The 23,043-nt window shown below is 41.0% G+C and overlaps 1 protein-coding gene across 3 annotated transcripts in view; it reads right to left on the bottom strand.

The window, feature by feature from the left end:
- The window catches only part of UNC79 (unc-79 homolog (C. elegans)), a 275,479-nt gene continuing 252,940 nt past the window's right edge, over positions 505 to 23,043 (bottom strand). For all 3 annotated transcript variants that reach the window (XM_018066543.1, XM_018066542.1, XM_018066544.1), the window contains 7 exons: positions 21,860 to 21,949; positions 19,267 to 19,442; positions 17,899 to 18,085; positions 15,976 to 16,173; positions 14,065 to 14,142; positions 3,071 to 3,112; positions 505 to 1,430 (listed from right to left, as the gene is read on the bottom strand). In XM_018066543.1, the coding sequence (XP_017922032.1) occupies positions 1,230 to 1,430; positions 3,071 to 3,112; positions 14,065 to 14,142; positions 15,976 to 16,173; positions 17,899 to 18,085; positions 19,267 to 19,442; positions 21,860 to 21,949 (972 nt within the window). In that variant the 3' untranslated portion in view covers positions 505 to 1,229. The remainder of the gene's footprint in view (positions 1,431 to 3,070; positions 3,113 to 14,064; positions 14,143 to 15,975; positions 16,174 to 17,898; positions 18,086 to 19,266; positions 19,443 to 21,859; positions 21,950 to 23,043) is intronic.

Below are 23,043 nucleotides of genomic sequence, written 5' to 3'. Positions count from 1 at the left end.
AACCGATGTAAAAAAAAAAGTTTCAAGCCCTCAAAGTTCCTCCAAGGGAAGGGACTTCAAATAAATTGGGTATTCCTCTCACCAAATGATGTTAAAGAAAGTCTTCTCCTCTTGAAATTGTACTTACTGTTAAGAGAAGTTACACATTTTAAAAGTTTAGAAGAAATGGTTGTCAGGAACTAAACCCTAGCTCTATAAACTGATTTTAAAAAACCCCAGGCTCACAAAGATAATAAAAAATGCATTTAATGGCATGTCAATATACAGCTTAAATGTATATTAAGTCTTCTTTTAGTCAGTGCATTACAGGGATAGAGAAGAGAAATATCATGTGTGAATGCACAGTCAGATGCTAAGTATAAGTGCTAATAAATCTTGGTGCTCTTACACTATTAAAATTCTGTTTTATGAAATGTAGCTCCAGGTGCAGTGTTCTGTGCCAGCGTGGGGAGTCGTATGGTCCAGTATGCAGTCTACAGTTTTAAATCGAATTGTATACAAGTATTAACAAAAGAATAAAATTTATTATTCACAAAACTAAAGTGATCATCATAAAGCATACAAGAAAGTACAGCCTAGAACGAATGAGCTGAAAAACCTAGTTTTAAAAATGATCAAAACGTACTGGACAGTCCTGGAAAATGACATTAGAAAACAAAGAAAACAATTGGCACAGTTTAACCACCTAATTTCTAAGTGCACTTTGTAATGGTCCTTGCAAGCTGCCACTTTTCCCAGGATAATGACAAAAAAGCTTCAGTCAAGTGTCACTGGCTTATGGTGACGGGTTTTTTTTTCTTTTTTTTTTTTTTTATTGCATTGCCAAGAGTGGATTTTAAGAAAAAACACTACAAAGGTTTCAAAAACCCTATTTATTCTCTATCATCAAAAATAGCAACAGGGGGACTTATACAACTTTTCTGTGAGTACCCACCAGTCTATTTTTTTTTTTTTCTTAAAAAAAATAGAAGTTAGTTAAAGAAAAATGATTTGGTTTTTTAAAAAATAATGTAAGGAAACACTTAATCAGATAGCCCAAGGAGTCATCAGAAATGTGTAGCAAGAAAGCGTCATTGTGGCCCTCTCCGGCCTTTGCACGTCTTTTTACTAAACTAGAAAGAGAATGTACAGTACCAGTATGTTCCCCAACCTGCTTGGATCGAATTGTTTTGTTTTGAAACCCATTATTGCTAAACCAGAGTGTTGACACTGGGAGCCGTGGAGTCCGCTCATAGAGGATAAAACTGAGAGGCCGCTTCTGAGGACTGGATCTCCACCTGCGCCATTTTGAACTGGGTGCACTGCAGCCACTTCCGCAGGGCGGCCAGGCCGGCGCTGCTCTGGGCGGAGCCCGGCAGCGTCCTGAGGCTGTGGTGGTTCACGTTGTTCTGAATGGCCTGGAGGCGAAGCTGGAGTCCCGCGGATAAGTGCTGTCAAGAAAGGGGCAAAAACGGGCAGTTTAGTTTCCTCCCTCCTAAGGTTCCCTGTCCGCCCAGGGAGTGCTGGCCTGGACTTCTTTTGCAGGTGGAACTTACATGTGGCATGGGGACTGACTGGTCTGAAGAAGGCCGGCTCTCAACCGCGGCAGTGCTCAGGGCAAGGGATGTGGGCTGGTACCATGTCCTTAGAGCCCACCTGGCCCAAATCTACCCAAATGATGCCTTTCCCATCTAGACTCATGCCCTGCAACCTCAGCATACAGGCTGACACTTAGACGTGACCCCAGGAGCTGTTCACTATGAGCACCTGTCATTCAGGCTTTGCTCCCAGGCTCCCTGGATTCAAATCCTGGCTCCTCCTCTGTAAACGACTTAGGGAATTGAGTTTAGGATCTGTGTTTGGATTTGCTCATGGACAAAGTAGGGCTCGTAACACTCACCTGATGGGGTTTTTGTAAGGATAAATGAGTTAACAGGGATCAGAACAGAACTTGGCACATAGTAAGTGCTTGGGACATTTTAATCACAATTATAGTCTTTCTGTTCTCAAGTTGGTGCACTGGAAGGAGCTGGGTTGTAAGCTTTTCTTCTCTTTCCTAGCCTTTCATCAAGTTCTGTTAGCCTCCTCTCAGCACTCTGTGCCATGTCAAATTGCCACAGATGACCACCACGCAGGGAGGAGGGCAGTGCAGAATGCCTCGGGGTGGAAGTCTAAGCAGTTTTCACAATAGAAGCTAGTGTTCCAATGAGGTTTTCAGCAAAGCCACTGGGCTTACCGGTGGCCACCAACAGCAGCAATGCCATGAACCAGGACTCAAAGCCTGTGGTTACTGCTGTCAGCTATATTTCTCCCTTGGGGTCTGGGCCCCCTGAAGTCATTTCCTTTGCTTCCATGAGCATCCCATCCCAACTCTAAGAGGAGATCCAGCAAAAAGACTCCCATCTTCTCCTGTGACACTCCTAGTGCCTGTTAGACAGGACCCAGTTTGGAGGCAATGGGTCGTTAGCACCACCATCTTAATGCTAGGCCCCAGTAACTACATTCCCAGCCAGGGAGTATGTCTGGCCCCACAGTGACAATGCATCACTCAAGGTGAGGCCTGGCAGTGAGAAATACATTCAGTCTTCTGCTTCCTGGCTGGCAGCCCTGTCCAAATTACTCTTCTTGCTGATCCTGTGTTTCCTCTTATGTAAAACAGCAGAGGCGTGGGAAAGTCTCCTCTTGTTCAATTCTATCATTCACTTAGTGCTATCTTTTCTTACTATAATTCTTCCCATCACATAAGTCAAACATGGCAGCCAGGAGATAGCACTGGACATGCCTGGGACCAGATCCCAGGGGTATCCTCTGAAGGCAGAGTCGCTTCTCAGCTGTATTCTACCTAGTCAGTAACAGAGCCTCATCCAGCTCTGGGATCCGCCCCCTCTCCCTTCATCAGCAATGAGCAGTAGGCTATCAGCTCTCATCATCACCTCGGCCACACAGCCCCTTACCTGGTCCACAGGGTCTCCAGCATTACTAGCCCCCAGGGACCACGAACAGGTAGTGAGTGGAGCATGGTGGAGCCCTATGAATGTAATGAGCCTCTATGGAGGGAAGTGAGCTTCCAGGCCACCCAGGGGTGACTTACCTTGATATTTGACTGAATCATTGGCAACCACATAGGTATGAGCTGTATGGAGAGACACAGAAGGTCCGTTATGACTGTTCTGCATTCTCCCACATAAGCTGTGCTTACTGCGAGGCAGAGCGAGTGCGCAGAATCCCTTTAACATCACAAAAGGATGTGGGCCCCAGCTGCAGAGTTACTGCTATCAGACAACTGTCTCTCTGAGGCCAAATCCCGCTGAGCTGGTGGCATTTGGAGGTTAATAAGCGCCCCATGAGTGCCTGAACCACACACTTTAGAGTAAATGGCTGATTGTCTCTTGAAAGCTGCCAAGCATGGGAAATTAAATGTATATTTATTTAATTAAATCCTCACTTTCTTGAAATAGCATTTCCTCCATGGGATCTTTAGAACTGTGTCTACAAGTAGCATGGTGATGCTGTCTGCCTGTGGTTGTTATGAAAATACCACTGGCTTACTTCATGCCATTGTGTATTCCTGCCTCGTTTGTCAAAGATAAGGTGACCGTAGGTGCGTGGGTTTCCCTCTGGGCTTTCTATCTGGTTCCATGGATCTACATTTCTGTTTTCATTTACTTGTGCCCAGTTGCTAAGTCATGTCTGACTGTGACATCATGGACTCCTCTGCCAGGCTCCTCTGTCCATGGGATTTCCTAGGCAAGAATACTGGAGTGGGTTGCCGTTTCCTTCTCCAGGGGATCTTCCCGACCCAGGGATGGAACCGTGGGTGGTCCTCTGCTTGGCAGGTGGATTTCTTACTACTGTGCCACCAGGGAAATCCTTCCATACACTACCATGTGTTAAATAGATGGCTAGTGTTAAGCTGCTGTATAGCATAGAAAGCTCAGCTCGGTGCTCTGTGATGACCTAGAGGTGGGGGGAGGGGGGGTTGGGAAGTAGGCTCAAGAGGGAGGGGATATATGGATACTTAGAGCTGATTCACTTTATTATACAGCAGAAACTAACACAGCATTGTAAAGCAATTATATTCCAAAAATAAAAAATATCACTGAGAAGCAGTTAAAATGCTTTAGTGATAGAAAAAAGACAAGCCCTGAGGTTGCCTGGCTGTGACTTGTGAAACACAGCAAGGGTGAGCTGGGGCAGGGGTTTCAACAGTGTGGGTTCTTTGGCAGGCGAGCAGTAGGCCCCTGCTCTGGCCGAGAGTGAGACTCTCAAACCCCAGGCATCTGGCGTACCCTCCGTGCCCCTTCGCTGTCTCTGATTTGCCCTGAGGCCCTTCCTAGGAGGTCACACGTGCCCCGCCCGAGTGCCTCCAGTAGCCACTCTCCTCTGCTTTGGTCTCTCACCACACTTCAGCTCTGCTGAACACAAGTCAACATTGGTGGCTTCATAAATCCTGAAGTCAGAGACAGAACACAATGTTTCCCAAAGCATGTCCCACAGAACTCTAGTTCAGTGGGAAAGGAAGGCAATGATCTAATAAATTTGGAAATACTAGTTTATTTCAGCACTGCTCAGATCTTGAAATGAGCTCAAATGCATCATATCATTCCACCCCATGCTTCTTCTGACCCTCCTCCAATAGAGTAGAGTTGATGTGGACTGAATTGTGTCCTCTTGTGAAGCTGTTGTAGTCTGAGCCCATACAGCCTCCAATGTGATCTTATTTGGAAACGGGGCCATTGAAGATGCTGTGAGCTAAAATGAGGTCATTCTGGATTAGGGGTGAATACTAATTCAGTATGACTAGTCTTCTTTTTTACACATCTCATTTTTTAAAACTTTTTATTTTGTATCGGGCATAGCCAATTAACAATGTTGTGATAGTTTCAGGTGAATAGCAAAGGGACTCACCCATACATAGATTCATTCATTCTCCCCCAAACTCCCCTCCCATCGCGGCTGCCACATAACACTGAGCAGAGTTCCCTGTGCTCTACCATAGATCCCTGTTGGTTATCCATTTAACATATAGCAGTGTGCACATGTCCATCCCAAACACCCTAACTATCCCTCTGTCCCACCCATTCCCTGAGCAACCATAAGTTCATTCTCTAAATCTGTGAGTCTCTTTTTGTTTTGGATGTAAGTTCATTCGTATAATTTCTTTTAAGTCTCCACATATAAGGAATGTCATATAATATTTCTCCTTCTCTGATTATGCCTAGGATTCTTACAGAAAGGGGGAAACCTGGACAAAGACACACACGCAGGGAGAATGCCATGTGAAGAGGAAGCAGAGATCTACAAGCCAAGGAAAGATGGCTAGAGAATCCCCAGGAGCCAGGGGAGAGGCCGGGACAGATGCTCCCTCCCAGCCTCAGAAGGAATCAGCCCTGGCATCATCTTGATCTCACAACTTCTTGTCTCCAGAACCATGAGACAGTATATTTCTGTTACTTAACTCATCCAATCTGTAGTACCCAGCAGCCTAGCAAACTGATACGAGGGAAGCAAAGCCCAGAGGCAGGAGAATGCCAAGAGGTGAGGAGGCAGTGGGGTTCATGAGACGCTGAAGAATGAGGTTCTTAGGAGATAGCCATGAAAAAGACGTTTAGAAGAGCAAGATGGGGCCTCTCAACATCCACCCACAGATGATCTGGGATGCCACATCAGGAGGTTTGGATCTTATTTCAAACTCAATACAATTTCTGATAAAGAAAGCCTCATTCACCACGAGAAGAGCTGTGCTCTAGCAAGCTCTCTGTGGCAGCAGTCTAGAGACCAGTCTAGAGACCAGAGGAAGGACCTGGAGAATGGAGCCCAGGGCCCAGTGTGAAGGCAGCCCCCATGGTCCAGGTAAGACCTGTGTGGCTTCTGGGATGGAGAAGGATGCTGTCTGCAGGGACCACCTGTGAGGGTCTGAGGACTAGTTTGCTCTTTGTATTGAGGACAAGGTTAAAAGTTAGCCTGGGCCAAGTGGAGAACAGCAAGGCAATGAAGAAATCAAGAGAACCAAGAGGAGAGCCTGCTGGGATGGGGGATAGCATTTAAATGCCCTCTCTGTTCACTAGTCGTGGCTATAGTTGCTAGTGTCATCTAATTCATCAAATCATTAAAAAATAAACTTGGTGAAGTGATAAATCATGTTTCCCCTCTGTGCTTCTTTTCCTAAGGCTGAATCTGGCTGTTTTTCTGCTTTCAACCTTCTATGAAAGCAGAATGTCATTCACTCAGTCATGTCCAACTCTTCTCAACACCATGGACTGCCAGGCTTCTCTGTCCAAGGGATTCTCCAGGCAAGAATACTGGAGTGGGCTGCCATTCCCTTCTCCAGGGATCTTCCTGATCCAGGGATTGAACCTGGGTCCCCCGCATTGCAGGCAGATTATTTGCCATCTGAGCCACAGGGAAGCCTTCAACCTTCTATAGAGACATGCAACTTGCTAATTTGACTTCACTGATGTTTATTCCTAACACAGTGTTTATACTGCAGCCATTTAAGTCTCTGTCTGTAATGTAACTACTGTGTCTAGAAATGAAGTATGGTGTGTCCCAGAAGTTATGATTGGACTTCTGATAGCTGTGATCAAACTTTCAGAAAATAACACACTCGCTTGTCTCCCTGCCCTCAATCCTCATAATAAAATTGTGGGATTACAAAGGTTGGTGCCAGATAAGGCTGTGCTCTCTGGCATATAAGAGGACTGGCTCATGTGGACACCCTGAACAGGAATAAATAAGTCTAACCACTTCCTCCCTAATATCTGCAGGGCAAAAACAAGCCCTGAGGGCCCTAATGCCTATAGACTTTTATTGTCTTTTGACCCATTTAATATGGAAGCAAGCTCGCATGCCTCTTGATATTTGGGGAATACCTGAACTAACCTCTCTTGCTAAGAATCCCGAGGGACTAAGGACCAGGGTACACTGAGTCCTCTGCTGCTGGGTGGATGTCTTTCTCAGGGCTGCCCCTGGGGCTAAGGGTCTGTATGAGGGAGTCAAGGGGGACACTGAGGCTGATTTTAGAAGTGTCTCTCTTATTTCCCCATTGATGTAACATGTGACCATAAGATTCTAAACATACTTGCACAGTGCCTTCAGATCTATTATTTATGAATCGCCTGACTGAAAGCATCAGGTTAAAGTTCATTGCGAAGGACAACATTATACAACCCAGCAGTCATCCTATTTCAGGAATGCTAATTGACTTTATTGAATAAGATTCATTTCAGTACCCTTTTGCTAGTGGCTCCTACAAAGCTGTCAGTTAGAATTAGATATAATTTATTCTGGGCTCTGTAATGTTATAATAAAATCGGTTGGGGTTTTTTTTGTTGTTGTTGTTGTTCTCCAGAAACAATATCTGGAAAACCAAAGGACATTAAAAAAAAATAGATTGTTTTTCACCAAAATAAAAGTAATAGTCTTCCTCTTATCTTGGTTTATGCTATGGGATACATTGAAGATTTCTAATTCTGGATTATAGAATTAGAAATTGGATTATATTCATTTCATTCCATGCTTGTTCCAGTCCTCAAAATAAAATTAGTCATGTAACTTCCTCTTTCAGCCAAGGTGGAGTAACAAAGACCAGATTTACACTCCTGTCTAAAACAAAATTAAAATTCCAGGTGAAGGATATGAAACAATGGTTTTCAGACATTGTCAACAATGCAGGATAGTGATCACTGAGGGAGAGCAGACAAACAAGGAGAGCCCTGCAATTAGCCTAACTCACTGCCTAGAAAGCATTTTCAGGCAGTAGCACAGGGAGGAGGAACCTAGGCAGTCTGGCAGTCTTCCTGAGGTGAGAACATGGAGCTCGGAGACTAGGAAGGCTAAGGGAGCTAGAGCTGGTAAGGCAGAGCAGTGGAAAGGAGAGAGTTGTTCAGAGAGAGAGAGAGAGAAAGAGAGAGAGAGCACACAAACTAATTCTCTGAAGATCTGTGAAGGGTTTCCCTTGAGTCTTCAGCTAAATACTGACCAGTATACACATGTGAGAAAACTATTCAAGGCTGAAGAAAAAATAACCTAAAAAGATTAGAGGGAAAAATCCCTGGTAATCACATAGCAATAGTTTGTGTTTCCACTAGTTAGAGTGGAAATCTAATGATTTCCACTTGCAAATGGAAATCATTAGATTTCTGTTCTTGCAAATCATTAGAACACCAAGTACTCAGAAGGATATTACCTGAACAGTGAATAAATGGTAACACTATACAAACTGCTGCCCCAATCCCACTGAACAAAGCTTAACATCAAGTCTCAAAGGGATAGAACTCTAAGTAATTTAACTATATCATAGAATATACTCAAGAATACTCATAGGAATTAAAAAAAAATACTTTTAGAAATAAAAAATAGCACCCCAGAAGTCAAATTTGAAATGTCAAGAATCCAATAAGAAATTACCAGACATACTAAGAAGCAGGGAAATGGGTCCCACAATGAGAAGAAAACTCAGGCAACTGGAAAAGACCCCCAAGTGACACAGATAACAGAACTGGCAAATAAGGACATTAAACCAGTTATTATAACTATATTCAATACAGTCAAGAAGGTAGAGGAAATACTGAGCATGTTGAATAGAGGTTTAGAAGAAAATCTCACAGACACAATAGCTGATACTTTTTCAAACTGAACAAACGCAAGCTCAAGAAACATGAAGAAAGCTACACCAAGGCATATCATCTTCAAGTTGCTTAGCAACAACGGTAAAGCATTAAAAAAAAAATCTTAAAAGCAGCCCAAGAAAAAAGACATATTATATATAGAAAAAAATATATAAGAATGACAAAGATTTCTTTTCAGAAATAATGGAAGCAAGAAGACAGTAGATGAATAGCATCTTTAAAATACTAGGGAAAAAAACTTTAACCTAAACTCGAGAACCAGTGAAAATACTTTGAAAAATGAAGGCAAAGTAAAGACTTCCTCAGATATAGAAAAGTTGGAGGAATTAAGCTTCAGCAGAACTACATAAGAAGTAGTAAAGAAAGTCATTTGGGCAGAAGGGAAGATGGAAGTTTAACTCTATAGAAAGGAATAAATAAAACTGAAAAGTACAAATATGGCAATTATCGCAAATACAAATAAATATAAAACAAATTTTAAATTGCTTTAAGAGGTAACTGTTTCAAGCAACAAACAATTGTGGTTTGCTTTATAACATACGTAGGAGTACAATGGGTGACAATAAGAGCACAAAGACTGAAAATGGACTGTTGTACATTCTCATTATATATATGAAGTGGTATACTATTATTTGAAGGTAGATTGGGTTGTTAAAAATGTAGACTATTAACTCTAAGTCAACCACTAAAACAATAGCAACTAAGACAGATAAGTAATAAGATAACTGAAAAACACACTGAAATAACCCATGGATCAAAGATGTCAAAAGGGAAATTAGAAATTATTTTGAACTGAATGAAGAGGAGAATATATAAAAATTCAGTGGAATGCAGCTAAAGCAGTACTTAGGAGGAGACTTAGAGCACTAAACACTGACAACTGGATAGAAAATGGTACTCAAATCAGTGACCTCAGCTTTCCCCTAAGAAACTAGACCAAAAAGAGGAAATTATATCCAAAATTTAATCACTAAAAAATCAGTCAAAAAGAAGGTAGAATAAGAGGGAATAAAGGACAAAGAACACATGGGAAATATAGAAAACAAATAACAAGATATTTTAAGCCAAATAATATCACAGAACACATTAAGTAAAGATGGTTTTAAAAAACCTAATTAAAAGAGATTGTCAGATTAGATTTTTTAAAAGTGCAACACCCTATGCTGCCTATAAGAAACATACTTTAACTATAAAGACACAAATAGATTAAAGGATAGAAAAAAATACACTGTCCTAACACTCATCAAAAGAAAATTGGCCTCTATTATTACCAAAGATATTACTAAGATAAAGGCAGCTATTTCATAAATTCAATTCACTAAGATAAAACAATCCTAAACATTTATGCACCTAATAATAGCTGTGTAATATGGGAAACAAAAACTGGTAGATTTGAAAAGATAAATTAGGGAGATATTTCAATACCCCTTTCTCAATAATTGATAGACTAAGCAGATAGAAAAAGAACAAAGGACAGGGACAAAACAATGAACAGCACTCTCAAGAAGCTTGAACCAACTGGCAAAGAAACTGTTCAACAGCAGCAGAAGACATTCTTTTCTAGTGAACACAAAGCACCTACTGAGATAGACAATATCCTGGGCCACAAAACAAGCCTCAAAGAGCTTAAAAGGAGTCAAATTATACAAGCTATGTTCCCTGACCACAGTGTGATTAAACTAAAAAACTCCACAACAGAAAATCTCTAGAAAAGCCTTAATTATTTAAAAACTAAATTATATACTTCTAAATAAGCCATGGATCCAAAAAGAAAGCAAAAGGGAAGATAGAAAATATTTGGAACTGAACAAAAATGAGAACACAACTACCAAAGTGTAGGATGTCGTTGAACCAGTGGTTAGATGGAAATTCACAGCAGTAATCTCTTGCTATTAAAGAATAAAAATCTCAAATCAGTGAATTCCACTACTACCTTAAGAGATAAGAAAAAGAAGAGCAAGTGAAATTTAAAGCTATAAAAACAGAAATCCATGAAACAAAAACTATGGAGAATATCAGTGAAAACTAACCAAAAGATGATTACTGTTGTCACTGTTTTAAATCAAAAGCTCACTAAAACTGATGAACCTTTATTCAGACTAACTAGAAAAAAAAAGGTGAGATCACAAATCACCATTACCAGAAATGAAAGAGGTGGCATAACAAAAGATCCTACAAATATTAAAAGTATAATAAGAGAATATTCTGAATAAGTTCATGCCAATAACATCAACTATTGTGATGAAATGGACGAATTCTTTGATAGGTACATACTGTCAAAGATCACTCACAAATAAGCAGATAACTTAAACAGCCCTATATCTGTTAAAGAAATTGAAGTTTAACACCCTCCTGCAAAGACAATTCCAAGCCCAGGCAGTTTCATTGGTGAATATGTCCAAATACTTAAGGGAAAAAAATAATACCAAACCTATACAAACTTTTCCAGAAAACAGAAAAGGAATACTTTCCAATTTATGCTATAAGGCCATCATTACCCTGATACTAAAATCAAAATATAGTTATTACAAGGAAAGAAAATTACAGTCCAGTATCCCTCATAAATACTGGTGCAAAAAATTATTTTAAAGAGTTAGCAAATAGAATTCAGCAATATATAAGAGAACAATACATCAAGACCAAATGGTTTGCCCCAGGAATATAAGGTTGGTTTAACATTCAAAAACTCAATCCCTGAAACAGTCAAAAAAGAAAAATTTATTGACCATCTCAGTAAACATAGAGAAAGCATTTGACAAAGCCTACATCTATTCCTGATAAAAGCTCTTAGCAGGCTAGGAAAAGAAGAGACATTTGTTCAGTCTGACAAAGGTATCTGTGAAAAACTAACAGCTAACATTTATATTTAATGAATGCTTTCTTCCTAAGATTAGGAACAAGACAAGGTTTTCAACTATCATGGCTTTTACTGCGACTTTTACTAGAGGATTTAGCCAGAGCAGAAAGAAAAGAAAAAGAAATTAAAACAATAAAAATCCAAAAGAATAAAAGAAAACTGCTTCTATTTGCACATGACATAATTGTCTAAATAGAAAATCTGATGAAAGCTGCAAGAAAACTAATAAATGAGTTTACCGGAACTAATAGATGAGTTTAATAGGTTGCAGGATATAAGGTATAAATCAGTCATATTTCTAAATAGTAACAATAAAATAAAATTTTAAATGCAAAAAACATTATTTATAAGACTATAAAATTATTACACACTTGTGTCTGACTCTTTGTGACCCCATGCATTGTAGCTCACCACGCTCTTCTGTGCATGGGATTCTCCAGGCAAGAACACTGGAGTGGGTTGCCATTTCCTTCTCCAGGGGATCTTCCCAACCCAAGGATTGAACCCAGGTCTTCTGCATTGCAGGCAGATGCTTTACCATCTGAACTACTAGGGATAACACACTTAGGGATAAATTCAACAAAATACTCTAGGTCCATATATGTAAAATTATAAAATATTGCTGAGAAAAGTCAATGCTGACATAAATAGAGTGATATACTGTGTTCATAGACTGGAAAACTCAATATTGCTAATATCTCAATTCTCCTTCAAATGATCTATACATTCAATGCAACCCACATTCCCAGGAGGCTTTGTGTAATAATTGACAAGTTAATTTTAAAATGTATCTAGAAATGCAACAGACCTAGAATAGTCAAAACAACTTTGAAATAGATGTAGATATTTAGAGGACTAACACTACATGACTTCAAGGCACATTAGAAAGCTATAGTAATCTAGACAGTGTGGTCAAAGAAGGACAAACAGATCAATAGCACTGAACTGAGTATCCAGAAATAGAACCATACATATAAATGGTCAATTGATTTTTGACAAAAGTGCTAATGTAATTCAATGGATAGAATTTTTAACAATCTTGAAATAACTGGATATCTACACACATAAAAAGTACCTCAATCCAAACCACACACATACAAAAGTTAACTCAAAATGGATCATAAATACAAACTTACACCTAGAAGAAAACGTACATAATACCTAGAAGAAAACACAAACAAAACTCTGTCTTTGATTAGGCAAAGGTTTTCTTAAATACACCACCAAAAGCATAATTAATAAAAGAAAAGTTTGATAAATGGTACTTCATCAAAATTAGGACCTTCTGCTCTTCAAAAGTCACTGTGAAGACAATGAAAAGACAAACACAGAAAAAAATCATTCCAAATGACATATCTGATATAGGACTTGTATCCAAACAATAATAAGAAAAAAAAACCAACTTGATTTTTTTTTAAATGGGCAAATAATTTTAAAAGATATTTTACCATGCAGATGTATGGATAGCAAATAAGAACACAAAAAGATGTCAAGGATAATTTGCCAATAGGAAAATGCAATTTAAAACCATGATCAGACACCACTACACCGTTCTCAGAATGGCTAAAATTAAAGATTAACTACATTAAGTGTTGATGAAGATGTACAGGCACTGGATACATACTGCTGGTGTGAATGTAACAGGGTACAATCACTTTGGAAAAACAGTCTGCCAATTTCTTTAAAAGTTATACACATATCATATGGCCCAGCAATTCAACTCCTCAGTATTTATCCAACACACACAAAAGCCTATGGCTACACAAAGACTTACGTACATGAGCAAGCTTTATTTTTAATAGCCTCAAACTTTAGGAAACAGCTCAGACGTCCACTAACTGATGAATGGATAAATGAAATGCGTTATATCCATATAATGGATACTACTCAGACGTAAAATAAATAATCTACTGATGCATGTAACATGGATTAATTGCAACATAATTATTCTGCATGAAAGGAGAAAGAAGCTTAACTACTACATAAATCTATTTATATGAAATTCTAAAATATGAAACTAAGCTATTATGACAGAAAGCAGATTAGAAGGTGCCTGGGGATGAGGAGGTGGGGGCATAGGAAGTGGCGGAACAGAGACTAATAAATGTGTAAGAGAAAACTTTAGAGAGTGAGGACTACATTCATTACCTTGACCTTGGTGACGGTTTCATGGGCATCATATATGTGATATAAAGATAACAAATTGTACGTTTCAAATGTGTATACTGTTCAGTCCATAAATTATACTTTAATAAAGCTGTAAAAACTAAAATCAGGTATGATCACCCAAGTGTCAGTCATATAGTTTCTCTTATAATGTTGACGTTTGCTATTGACTGTTAAGCTAGACTAGCCATGTCTATTCCATCTGAACCAACTGCCCTGCAGTTTTCTGGTAACAGTCAAGTTTTCCCTAAAAATCCACTGCTCATGCATCTTGTTTGAAAAGGGAAGTTCAATGAAGCAGAGTTAGGGTCTTAGTTTCCTAGGGCTCTATAATAAATTATCACAAACTGGACAGCTTACAAGAACAGCAATTTTTAATCTCACAGTTTTAGAAGCAAGTAAAGGTCTATAAAAATCATAAGAATTTCCTACCTTGACAAAAATTGTCGAATTGCATTCTTGCAATGCCTCCATTAGACTAATCACATGGAGACACACCATTTCTACCATCTGAAACAACAAATATGAAAATCAATTCCACTCCCAGTCTGCAGCCACAGAAAAACCCATGCCCTGCGCCCATGAGGACTTTCTGCACAACAGCCAGAGAGGATCACAAGGAATGGTATTTATTCATCTCGAAAACTTCAGCCAGAAACTGGATTGTATAAGCTGCAGAGGCTTTGCAATTGTCATGCCTTGCTCACCTAACTCAGGCTGCCAATGGAATTCAGGTATTGACCTCACTAATCTGTACCACGCTGCGATTCACACCAGAGGATAAATGGCTTCTGCTTCCTTCATTTCCAATGGCAGAACTCTTGGGCATAGGTCCTTTTCTCCATCTTGATGCTTTCACCACAGTTTCGCCACTTGGAGAGGTTGTTTAATTTATTGCACCATCTGTGTTTGAGGCTTTGTTCTCCATGGAACAAGGCAGCCATATTTACAGCAGTTCAAAAATACAATAGAAATGGTAATCCCTCATTAGAGAACCCTATGGCTAGATTTTAAACACTCCAGGGGAGATTTTACCAGACTGGCTTATATGGTTTAACCAAATTTTTGGACTTTAAAATTAATTCAAATTCATTTGTAACATGATTTGTACAAGATTCACCTGTAACACATCCATTTCCTGCATTTGAATATTGAAAGAGATTTAGAGGAGAGATATTAACGATACCAAAAAAACCCTAGTGACAATAGAAGGAAACCCTGAATCTCCAGTTTAAATGTAAGGTCTCAGTTTCATTGTCTGTAAAAGAGCAGAATAGAAAAGTTGACCTCCATGTGTTTCTTCAGCCCCAAACTCTGCCATCTAATAAACGTAATTATCTATGTGGTGGTCAGAACTGTTTGCACACCCTAAGGTTTTCACATAAATTTCCTTTAAGCTGAATTAAAACACCTCCCTCCATACACAACTGCTTAATAATATCTGCTTCTCTAAAGAAAGTGCTTCACTGAAAGTAAAAGATATTCCCCTTTCCAATGATAGCTAAAAGATAATGTTTCTGAGACTAATCATTCAATCAGTTAAAAACTATTCCAGAATGCCTTTGTGGACAGTGAACTGTTGGATTTCTGGGCACAGTGGGATCATCATTATGGTGATCTTCCAGGCCCTTTGCCCTTCACAGATAAGAATTCTACTGATGAAGCGCCCATAACCAAGACACTGGATGCTGCCTTCCCAGCTGAGAATCCTCCTCCGAAGCAGCAAACTGAACTAGAGGGCTCCTTTGGAAATTCCTCCCATATACCTTCCAATCTTAACTCTACTGGACTAAGCCAAGCTTGTTCAAAGACATGGACCCATGCTAGCCATACCTCAGATCTTTTCCAACAAGGTAAACCATCTGCATTAAAATGCAACTGGGTTTGAAGACTAAGGAGCCTAGGTCCTTGGAGAGCAACTCAAAAAGGTGAAACTCTTTTCAGATTTTTTGCTCTAAGTGGAATTAACACATACAGTCAGTCTGCTCTTAATTGACCACAGTTTCCCCAGACTGCCTTAGAATCCAAAAATAATATAAAACCCCTTCCTAACTCTCTGACTTTATAGAACAAGACACCTTGTAAAGGTAGAAGTTTCACACACGTTTCCTTTGCCACTAGGCAGAGAAAACAAACACTGTTTTAACTGAATTAACTTGTTTGCTTTGTTTTTCATCAAAATTATTACGCATGTAGAATATCCTGTTTTTCACATAGAAATTCACCAATCCATTTACATATTATTACAACTGAGGTCTTTAAAAAGCACATATTGTGAGGACTAAGAGTGGCTTACACGTTTTGAGAGTCTATCCAAGAGGGGAAACCCATCTGTGAACTCACCACTTTGTTATGGGCCATCAGCTGAAGGATGCTGGGGGTCACCCTACTCCAGAATTCTAGCGCTGTCAGGATCGCTGTGAAGCTGAATTCATTCTGACTTTGGACATTCGTAGCTACGGCACTTTGTTCACAATATACGGTCCAGAGCTGGGCAAAGATAAATGCGTGGAAAAGAGAGCACATGTGCAGCACGGAGGTCTGCAGAGGAAGCAAACAGGGAACCGTTACGCTCTAGTGGGCTGTGGCGCTCCACGGGGCTCTCCCCGCATGACTTTGGCCTTCGAAAGGGCACAGCCAAAGTACATGCAGTTCAAGCGATCCGAGGCTGGCGGAGCTGTCTCCAAGATACAAACTCATGATTCATCACCTTCAAATAGTCTGCTCTTCACTCAGTCAGTGGGAGGGCGCTTAGAGACCAAATATCTTTTCAGACAGAAGGCACCTTGGTTTGCAGAATAAATCTGCCCACCTCCTTGGTGGTGGTGGTGGTGGTTTAGTCACTCAGTTGTGTCCAACTCTCACGACCCCATGGCCCCACCAGGCTCCTGTGTCTTCACCAGGCAAGAATACTGGACTGGGTTGCCATTTCCTTCTCCAGGGGATCTTTCTAAACCAGGGATCAAACTTGTATCTCCTGCACTGCAGGCAGATTCTTTACCACTGGGCCACCAGGGAAACCCCCACTCCCACCCCCTTGCCCTTTAATGAAAGTGACATTCCTATCCCTAAACTAGATTAGCAAGAACAACCATTCCACCGTTTTAGGATGTCTGCCCCTCTGTGAAATGGGGGTAATGGTACCCCCCTCAGAGAGCTGTAGCTTGGAGTAAATGAGGTGATATATAATGATGCACTATCCAGCGCTTAAGAATCGTACCACTAGTAATGGCAGCAGGAGCAGCAGCAGTAGAGACAGGATTCCTAACTAGTAGTAAGTACTGACTGAGGGAGCAACTGCAACATCCCAAACACTGTGCTCAAGAGTCACAGTTTACCTTTATAATTCTCACACCACCTCATCTATTTTACAGCTGAAAACCTGGAGCTCAGACAGGTTAAGTAACTTTTCAGTGTCACAGAATTACAAAGTACCATCATTAGGAATCAAACACAGCTGGGGTTGAAATATTAGAAACCGACTGCCTACTTCCTTTTGTAAACATCATTCAGGTAATTTGGATGGGTGCTCTATTTTATTGCAGAATTAAAAAAAAAAAAATCTATTGCTGGTGAAGCTTGCCCTAGCTAGCCTAAATCCCAGCTGTTCCCAAAACCACCATGAGCTCCTAGAACTGGCCTAGGCTCTGTGAGGGGACTTAGGCTCCTCACAGCTGAGCAGTATTAGTTGTCTGGTTTGCTTGTACAGGCTCATGATTGATGCTAAGCCTTGGATTTACTTTATTCCCTTAAGCACACCACCCGTCTCTACAATTTATAAGTTCCTCTGTGTAAGTGATTCCCATATATAATTTAGTGAGTTCCCAACTGGCCTTATTTTCATTTTGTATCTTCATATATCTCTAGAGATTTGAGTTGAAAAGACAGTGCATAAAAAAATAGAGAATAAATTTCCCTCCACTTCATATTTGTTTATAAAAACTGATCATGGAAGTTTTATTATATTTCGAGCCTTTTATTTTTCTTCATTATTTTGAGACAGCAATGCCTAGGAAGCTAACTCTTGCTTGCCTCTATAATTTATCTTCATAAAAGTAAACCGAAAAACAACTTAGGGGGAAGAGAAGATAGTCTGGGAATTTAAACAACTTTAAATAAGGCATTAGCACAAAGTTGCTTTCCGAGCAGCCACAGGAGGGCAAGTGATAAGGTGCATTTCCTTCTCAGAAGAAATGTAATTGGCAGATAAGGGTTTCCATTAGCAATCTTGATGCGTATGGCTTTAATCTTGCAGAAATCACTTACCTTTGATTGCTCTGGAAATCCAATCAGGATAACAATAAGATGGTCTGCAATATGGGAACCTGCATCCAGAGGTATGGGTAGGCAGGGAGAGGAGGCATTGGGACACACCGCATTATGGGTAAGGGCACCCAGAAGCAGCCAGGACAAGAGCCGGATGTGGGAGACACACTCGATGAATTCTTTCGGTCTATTAGGGAGGAAGGAAGTGTTAGAGTTGTTTTGGGCTTTCTGTTTCATTGGCTGCTCAACAAACACTGATGGAGGGGTGTAAAAGTATGGCCTTGTAGGCAATTACATAAAATAAAACACCAAAGCAACAAAGTGCCAATGAAGTGATAAATGTTTTTTTCTTGTTTCCCGCTCTAATCCTGGAGCTCAGCTTCTCGAGCAAAGAGCAGCCTTCGGTGACACAGGATTAAATATCATTCTTCCATAAATCTGGCTGCCTTTCTGATTAGTTTCTCTTTCTAAATTCTTTCCTTTCTTCTCATTAGAGAGTTCTCGATATATCCACCAGAAGGGGAGGAATAGAAGAAGAGCTAAAACACACAGCCACCCATTTTCCTGTTCTCCCCCTCCTCCAGCCTCCTCCCCCTCCATCCCCCTCCCCCTCCCTCCATCACACCTTCAAACCTCTCCTCTAGCCCGGAAGCTGCTCATGCAAGTTGGCAGGCCAAGCCTGCTCTGAGTTCTCAAACGAATTAGTCCATGGGCACCTCTCTCTTCTCGGCCTCCCTTTGGGCAGGGTCGGGTGCTCACACTTCCTTGCACTCTATTTCATCTCTGCTGTAGATTCTGTTCCAGCTACAATCTAAGCTCATTGAAGGCAGAGGCAATGTAAGCACTAAAATAAATACCTATCAATGTACTTAACTAGTGGAAATTATGAGTTGAAGTGGTAGTTCTAAGCTCCAAGTTTTCAACACCCATCAAAAGGAATGAGGCTTTTGTACAAGCACAAGTTTTACTGGCAGCATGTCAATGTGCTCAGTGCAACCCAGTGGACTATAGTCCTCCAGGCTCCCCTGTCGTGGAATTTCCCGGGCAAGAATACTGGAGCAGGTTGCCATTTCTTTTCTCTAGGCGATCTTCTCGATCCAGGGATCTAACCTGAGTCTCCTGTGTCTCCCACACTGTCAGGTAGATTCTTCACCACTGAGCCACCTGGGAAGCCCATATGTCATGAAGTACTTGTGTTCAAAAAATGCTGTTGGGTCGTCAAATAAGTATGGAAATTGGTTTCAAATCCCATCTTTCCAACCAATCATATTTATCCTCTAGATCTTCAGTGCATTCAGCAGCTCTTACTGAGCCCCAGGAAGCTCAGGGGTGTTTCCTGCCTTGTTGTCAGAATAATAAGGGTCTTACCCTTGCTGCATTGCAGAAGGGGGATGGTAGAGCCAAGGCAGATAGCGGATCACAGCTTTGTTGTCTCTGTGGTTGCCCCGGGAGATTTCCATGGCTGCAATCTGAGCCAGCCCGACTTTGAGATGTCCACCGAAGGTATCTTCATGCAGAGGCTGGGAACATGTCTTCATGTGGCTCTACAAAACCAAGTGGTGTTTTTGTGACTTTGGCAAAGTACCCGGGGACATTTCAGGACACTCTTCACAAAAGATCAGGTTGTCGTATCCATACCTTCTATCATCACTCCCAAGCTACAACTGATTTGAACTTCTTTAGGGGTTTTGTGACAAAGAGGGAAAAAATTCTTATCATGGCCTAAACAACCTGAGACAGTCTAGACACTACAGACCTCTGCACCTTATCCCTTCATCCTTGTGGTCCAGCTTCACTGGCTCTCCATGCTCCCCCGCCCCCCATCACTGGCCTTCACTCATGCTGTTTTCTCTGCCTGAAATATTGTTTCTGCCTCTCTTTACCTAGTTAACCTTATTCATTACTCAGATTTTAACTCTGATGTCACCTCCTCACAGAGGCCTTCCTTGACTTCCTCTGTATGCGTATGTGCTCACTCACTCAGTCATGTCTGACTCTTTGCAAACCCATGGACTCTAATAGTCTGCCAGGCTCCTCTGTCCATGGGATTTTCCAGGCAAGAATACTGGAGTGGATAGCCATTTCCTCCTCCAGGGGATCTTCCCAACCCAGGGACTGAACTCGCGTCTCCTGCATCTCGTGTATTGGCAGGCGGATTCTTTGCTACTGAGCCACTTGGGAAGCCTGACCTCCTCTATGAGCCTTTCTAACTTCCCTGGCTAGGCCATTTCACCCTATTAGAAGCTCTCATGCCATTGTCTACCCCTTTTTCATAGCCATTGTGAAAGTCACAATTTCACTTTAGTTTGTATGAAATTCTCATTAAAACTGGCCATCACTGTCAGACTATAAATTCCATCATCACATCCTTAAATGTCTAGAATGATGTCAGGCATGTTACTGAAGACATATTGGTTAATTTTTTCATTGCTCAGTGTGGCTTAGTGGAAAGAACACTGAACTGGGAGATGAGACGTAAATTCTAGACCCAGTTCTGTCCTAAACTCACATGACTTTAGATAAGCTACTTGCCACTTGACTTTTCTGATCTGTTTCCCTAATATATAAATTCAGAGAGTTGGATTAGGTCAGAAGTCCCCAACCATTTGGTCATCATGGGTCCTTCTTAATATTTTTCTCTGTATTTTCAAGGTGGCTATAAAGCTGTTTAGATAATATTTCCTCTTCAGACATCAAAACTGTCTCAGTGTGAGCAGCCAGGATTAGCAATCAGTAGCCTGTGCATGACCAAACATTAGGGACGCTTACTCAGAAATGACTGGATTTGGATATCGTGAGAAATCGTCAATTTAAATTTTTATTTCAGTCTCCACCTATCCCTACGCCCAAGAAACATTTGGATTATCTGAGCAGTCTAGAAACTGAGCTGGGTGCTGAAAGGACTGTAGTTTTAGCTAATGAACTTCTGGGACAACCAGCTCCTATTTCTCAAAAAGCCACATTTAGTGCCAGACTGCAACCTGGCTGCTCATTGGCCCATGTTTGGATCTTCTTCTGCTCTTTTTCCTGGGTCTTCCTCAAATCTCTCAGACTAGCAGTCTTTTAGCTGCCTAGTTGACTCAGAGCAAGGACGATGACTGACATCAGCAATTCATTCCACCCTGCAAAGCAATCAATAACCTCAACAACCTCACTAAGATTTTGTCCCTATGCAAACTAAATGTTGCTTTGTCTTTAATTATTTTCTGGAAGGAGATAGCTTTGATACAGATAAAAACCATAAACAGCTTATGTTTGTATAATGTGTACACATTTCCTACAAACTAAAGTTTACAGAAGTCTCTTCGCATGCATTGCTGCTGCTGCTGCTGCTAAGTCGCTTCAGTCGTGTCCGACTCTGTGCGACCCCATAGACGGCAGCCCACCAGGCTCCTCTGTCCCTAGGATTCTTCAGGCAAGAACACATGCATTATTTCACACCAAATCGTGTAGTGGTCAACAAAGCTAGGTTTATTTAGGTGGATTCATTGGACTTCTTTTGCGAATGAGGAAACTAAGGCTCAAGGTAATTAAATGACACTAGGTGGTACAGTGAAAAGAGGCTGGATGGGAGGAGGTCCCCACAGTCTCAGGTCACCCCTGTTTCCATCAGTTATCAGAAGTGTGACCTTGAGCAAAAGACTGCACCACTCCAGGCCTCAGTGTCTACATTCATAAAATGGGAACATTTTACAATACGGGGCCTGGTAAGAATTTAATAAATGGGGCAAAAATAAAGGTATGCACAGAACTGACACCACTGTGGAAATCTCCTTTCCTTTCTCCATCCCCTCTTTGCAGAGGCAAACCTGGTGCTTCAGAGTCCCAGGACATGGGCTCATTCAACACTGCCATTGCTACCTCTCCAGGTAAGGATAAATTTCCATCTGGCTGCTTCAGTTCCCTGCGAATGCCTCCGCCTCTCGCTCCCCTGAGAGATGAGGGGATGCAGCCCCCTTACCTTCAGCTTGGTCAGCGTGTGCATGTCTGCCATGAAGTCCAGCACGTCGCTGATGTACTGCCGCACGCACTCCATGGCCGCCGTCCCACACTGAAACACACAAGGACACCGCTGGGCGCGCGCCCTGAGTCACGCCAGCTCTGTAGTCCTGACCGCAGTGATTGCCTGACTCTGATTTCCTGCTGTTTCGCTTTCTGGATCTCTGACTCACTCTGTTACTCTCAGCCATAGTCGCTGGCTGCCCCCACTTTGGACAACAATTAAAAGGTTTGTGGTGAGAGCAAAGAAGTAGGGGTTGCCTATGGGAGACAGGGTTTATGTGCTTTTTTTTTCCCACTGGGTGACTTAACTGATTTTTGTTTGCTTGTTTGTTAACTGGCTGATATATAAAGACAGCCTGTACGAAGCCACTAATATCAGTCTCTACGACATGAGTCACCATAAAACAGCAGTAACACCTAATCACTCTAGGGAATCTCAGATACATGTAAAATATGTACCACTAAATTCTACCACCATAATCTTGGATATCTTTCTCTGTCAAAAGCAAAAAAGGACACAAACAAATATTGTGTCTGCTGAAAGACTCAAAAATTCTTATGTTCAAGCACTTACAACTTCTTATATATAGTAGGTACACTATTAAGTAGATGAATGTATTATTGTTAAATTCTTACTAGGGAAAATTAGAGAAAGAAACAAACTAGTCATCTTCCCCACTACTAGCAGCATGTTTGAGAAATCTTAAAGAAAAAAAAAAACACTATTTCAGGTTATTAAATGGAATAAACCTGCTCTCAGGGCACATACTTGTGTTCCAGGTTATTAAATGGAATAAACCTGCTCTCTCAGGGCAAGGCAGTAAATTCAGGATTACACGCACAGAAAAGGAAAATGGACAGCCAGACTGCTACATCAAAGCTGTACCAGAGAACCCATACATGAGACTGGATATAATGCGGATCAAAAGCAGGCCCTCTTTGAAGCCGTCTGAATACCATGCTAAGGCCTTTCTTAGTCTCTTTAGGAAAATCTGAAACATTATATACTTAACTAGCTCACCCAGTCACTCTCATTTTCCCATATTCATGTAAATCTGCACAGCACTGAACTGTATCACCTTCTATCTCTTCTAGAATGTTACGCCTGTCAGTTCCTCTGACAGGATAACAAACAGTAAAATA

This window comes from Capra hircus, chromosome 21 (genome assembly GCF_001704415.2).
Source record: "Capra hircus breed San Clemente chromosome 21, ASM170441v1, whole genome shotgun sequence".
NCBI classification, from domain to species: Eukaryota; Metazoa; Chordata; class Mammalia; order Artiodactyla; family Bovidae; genus Capra; species Capra hircus.
This window is presented reverse-complemented; position numbering and strand designations above follow the sequence as displayed.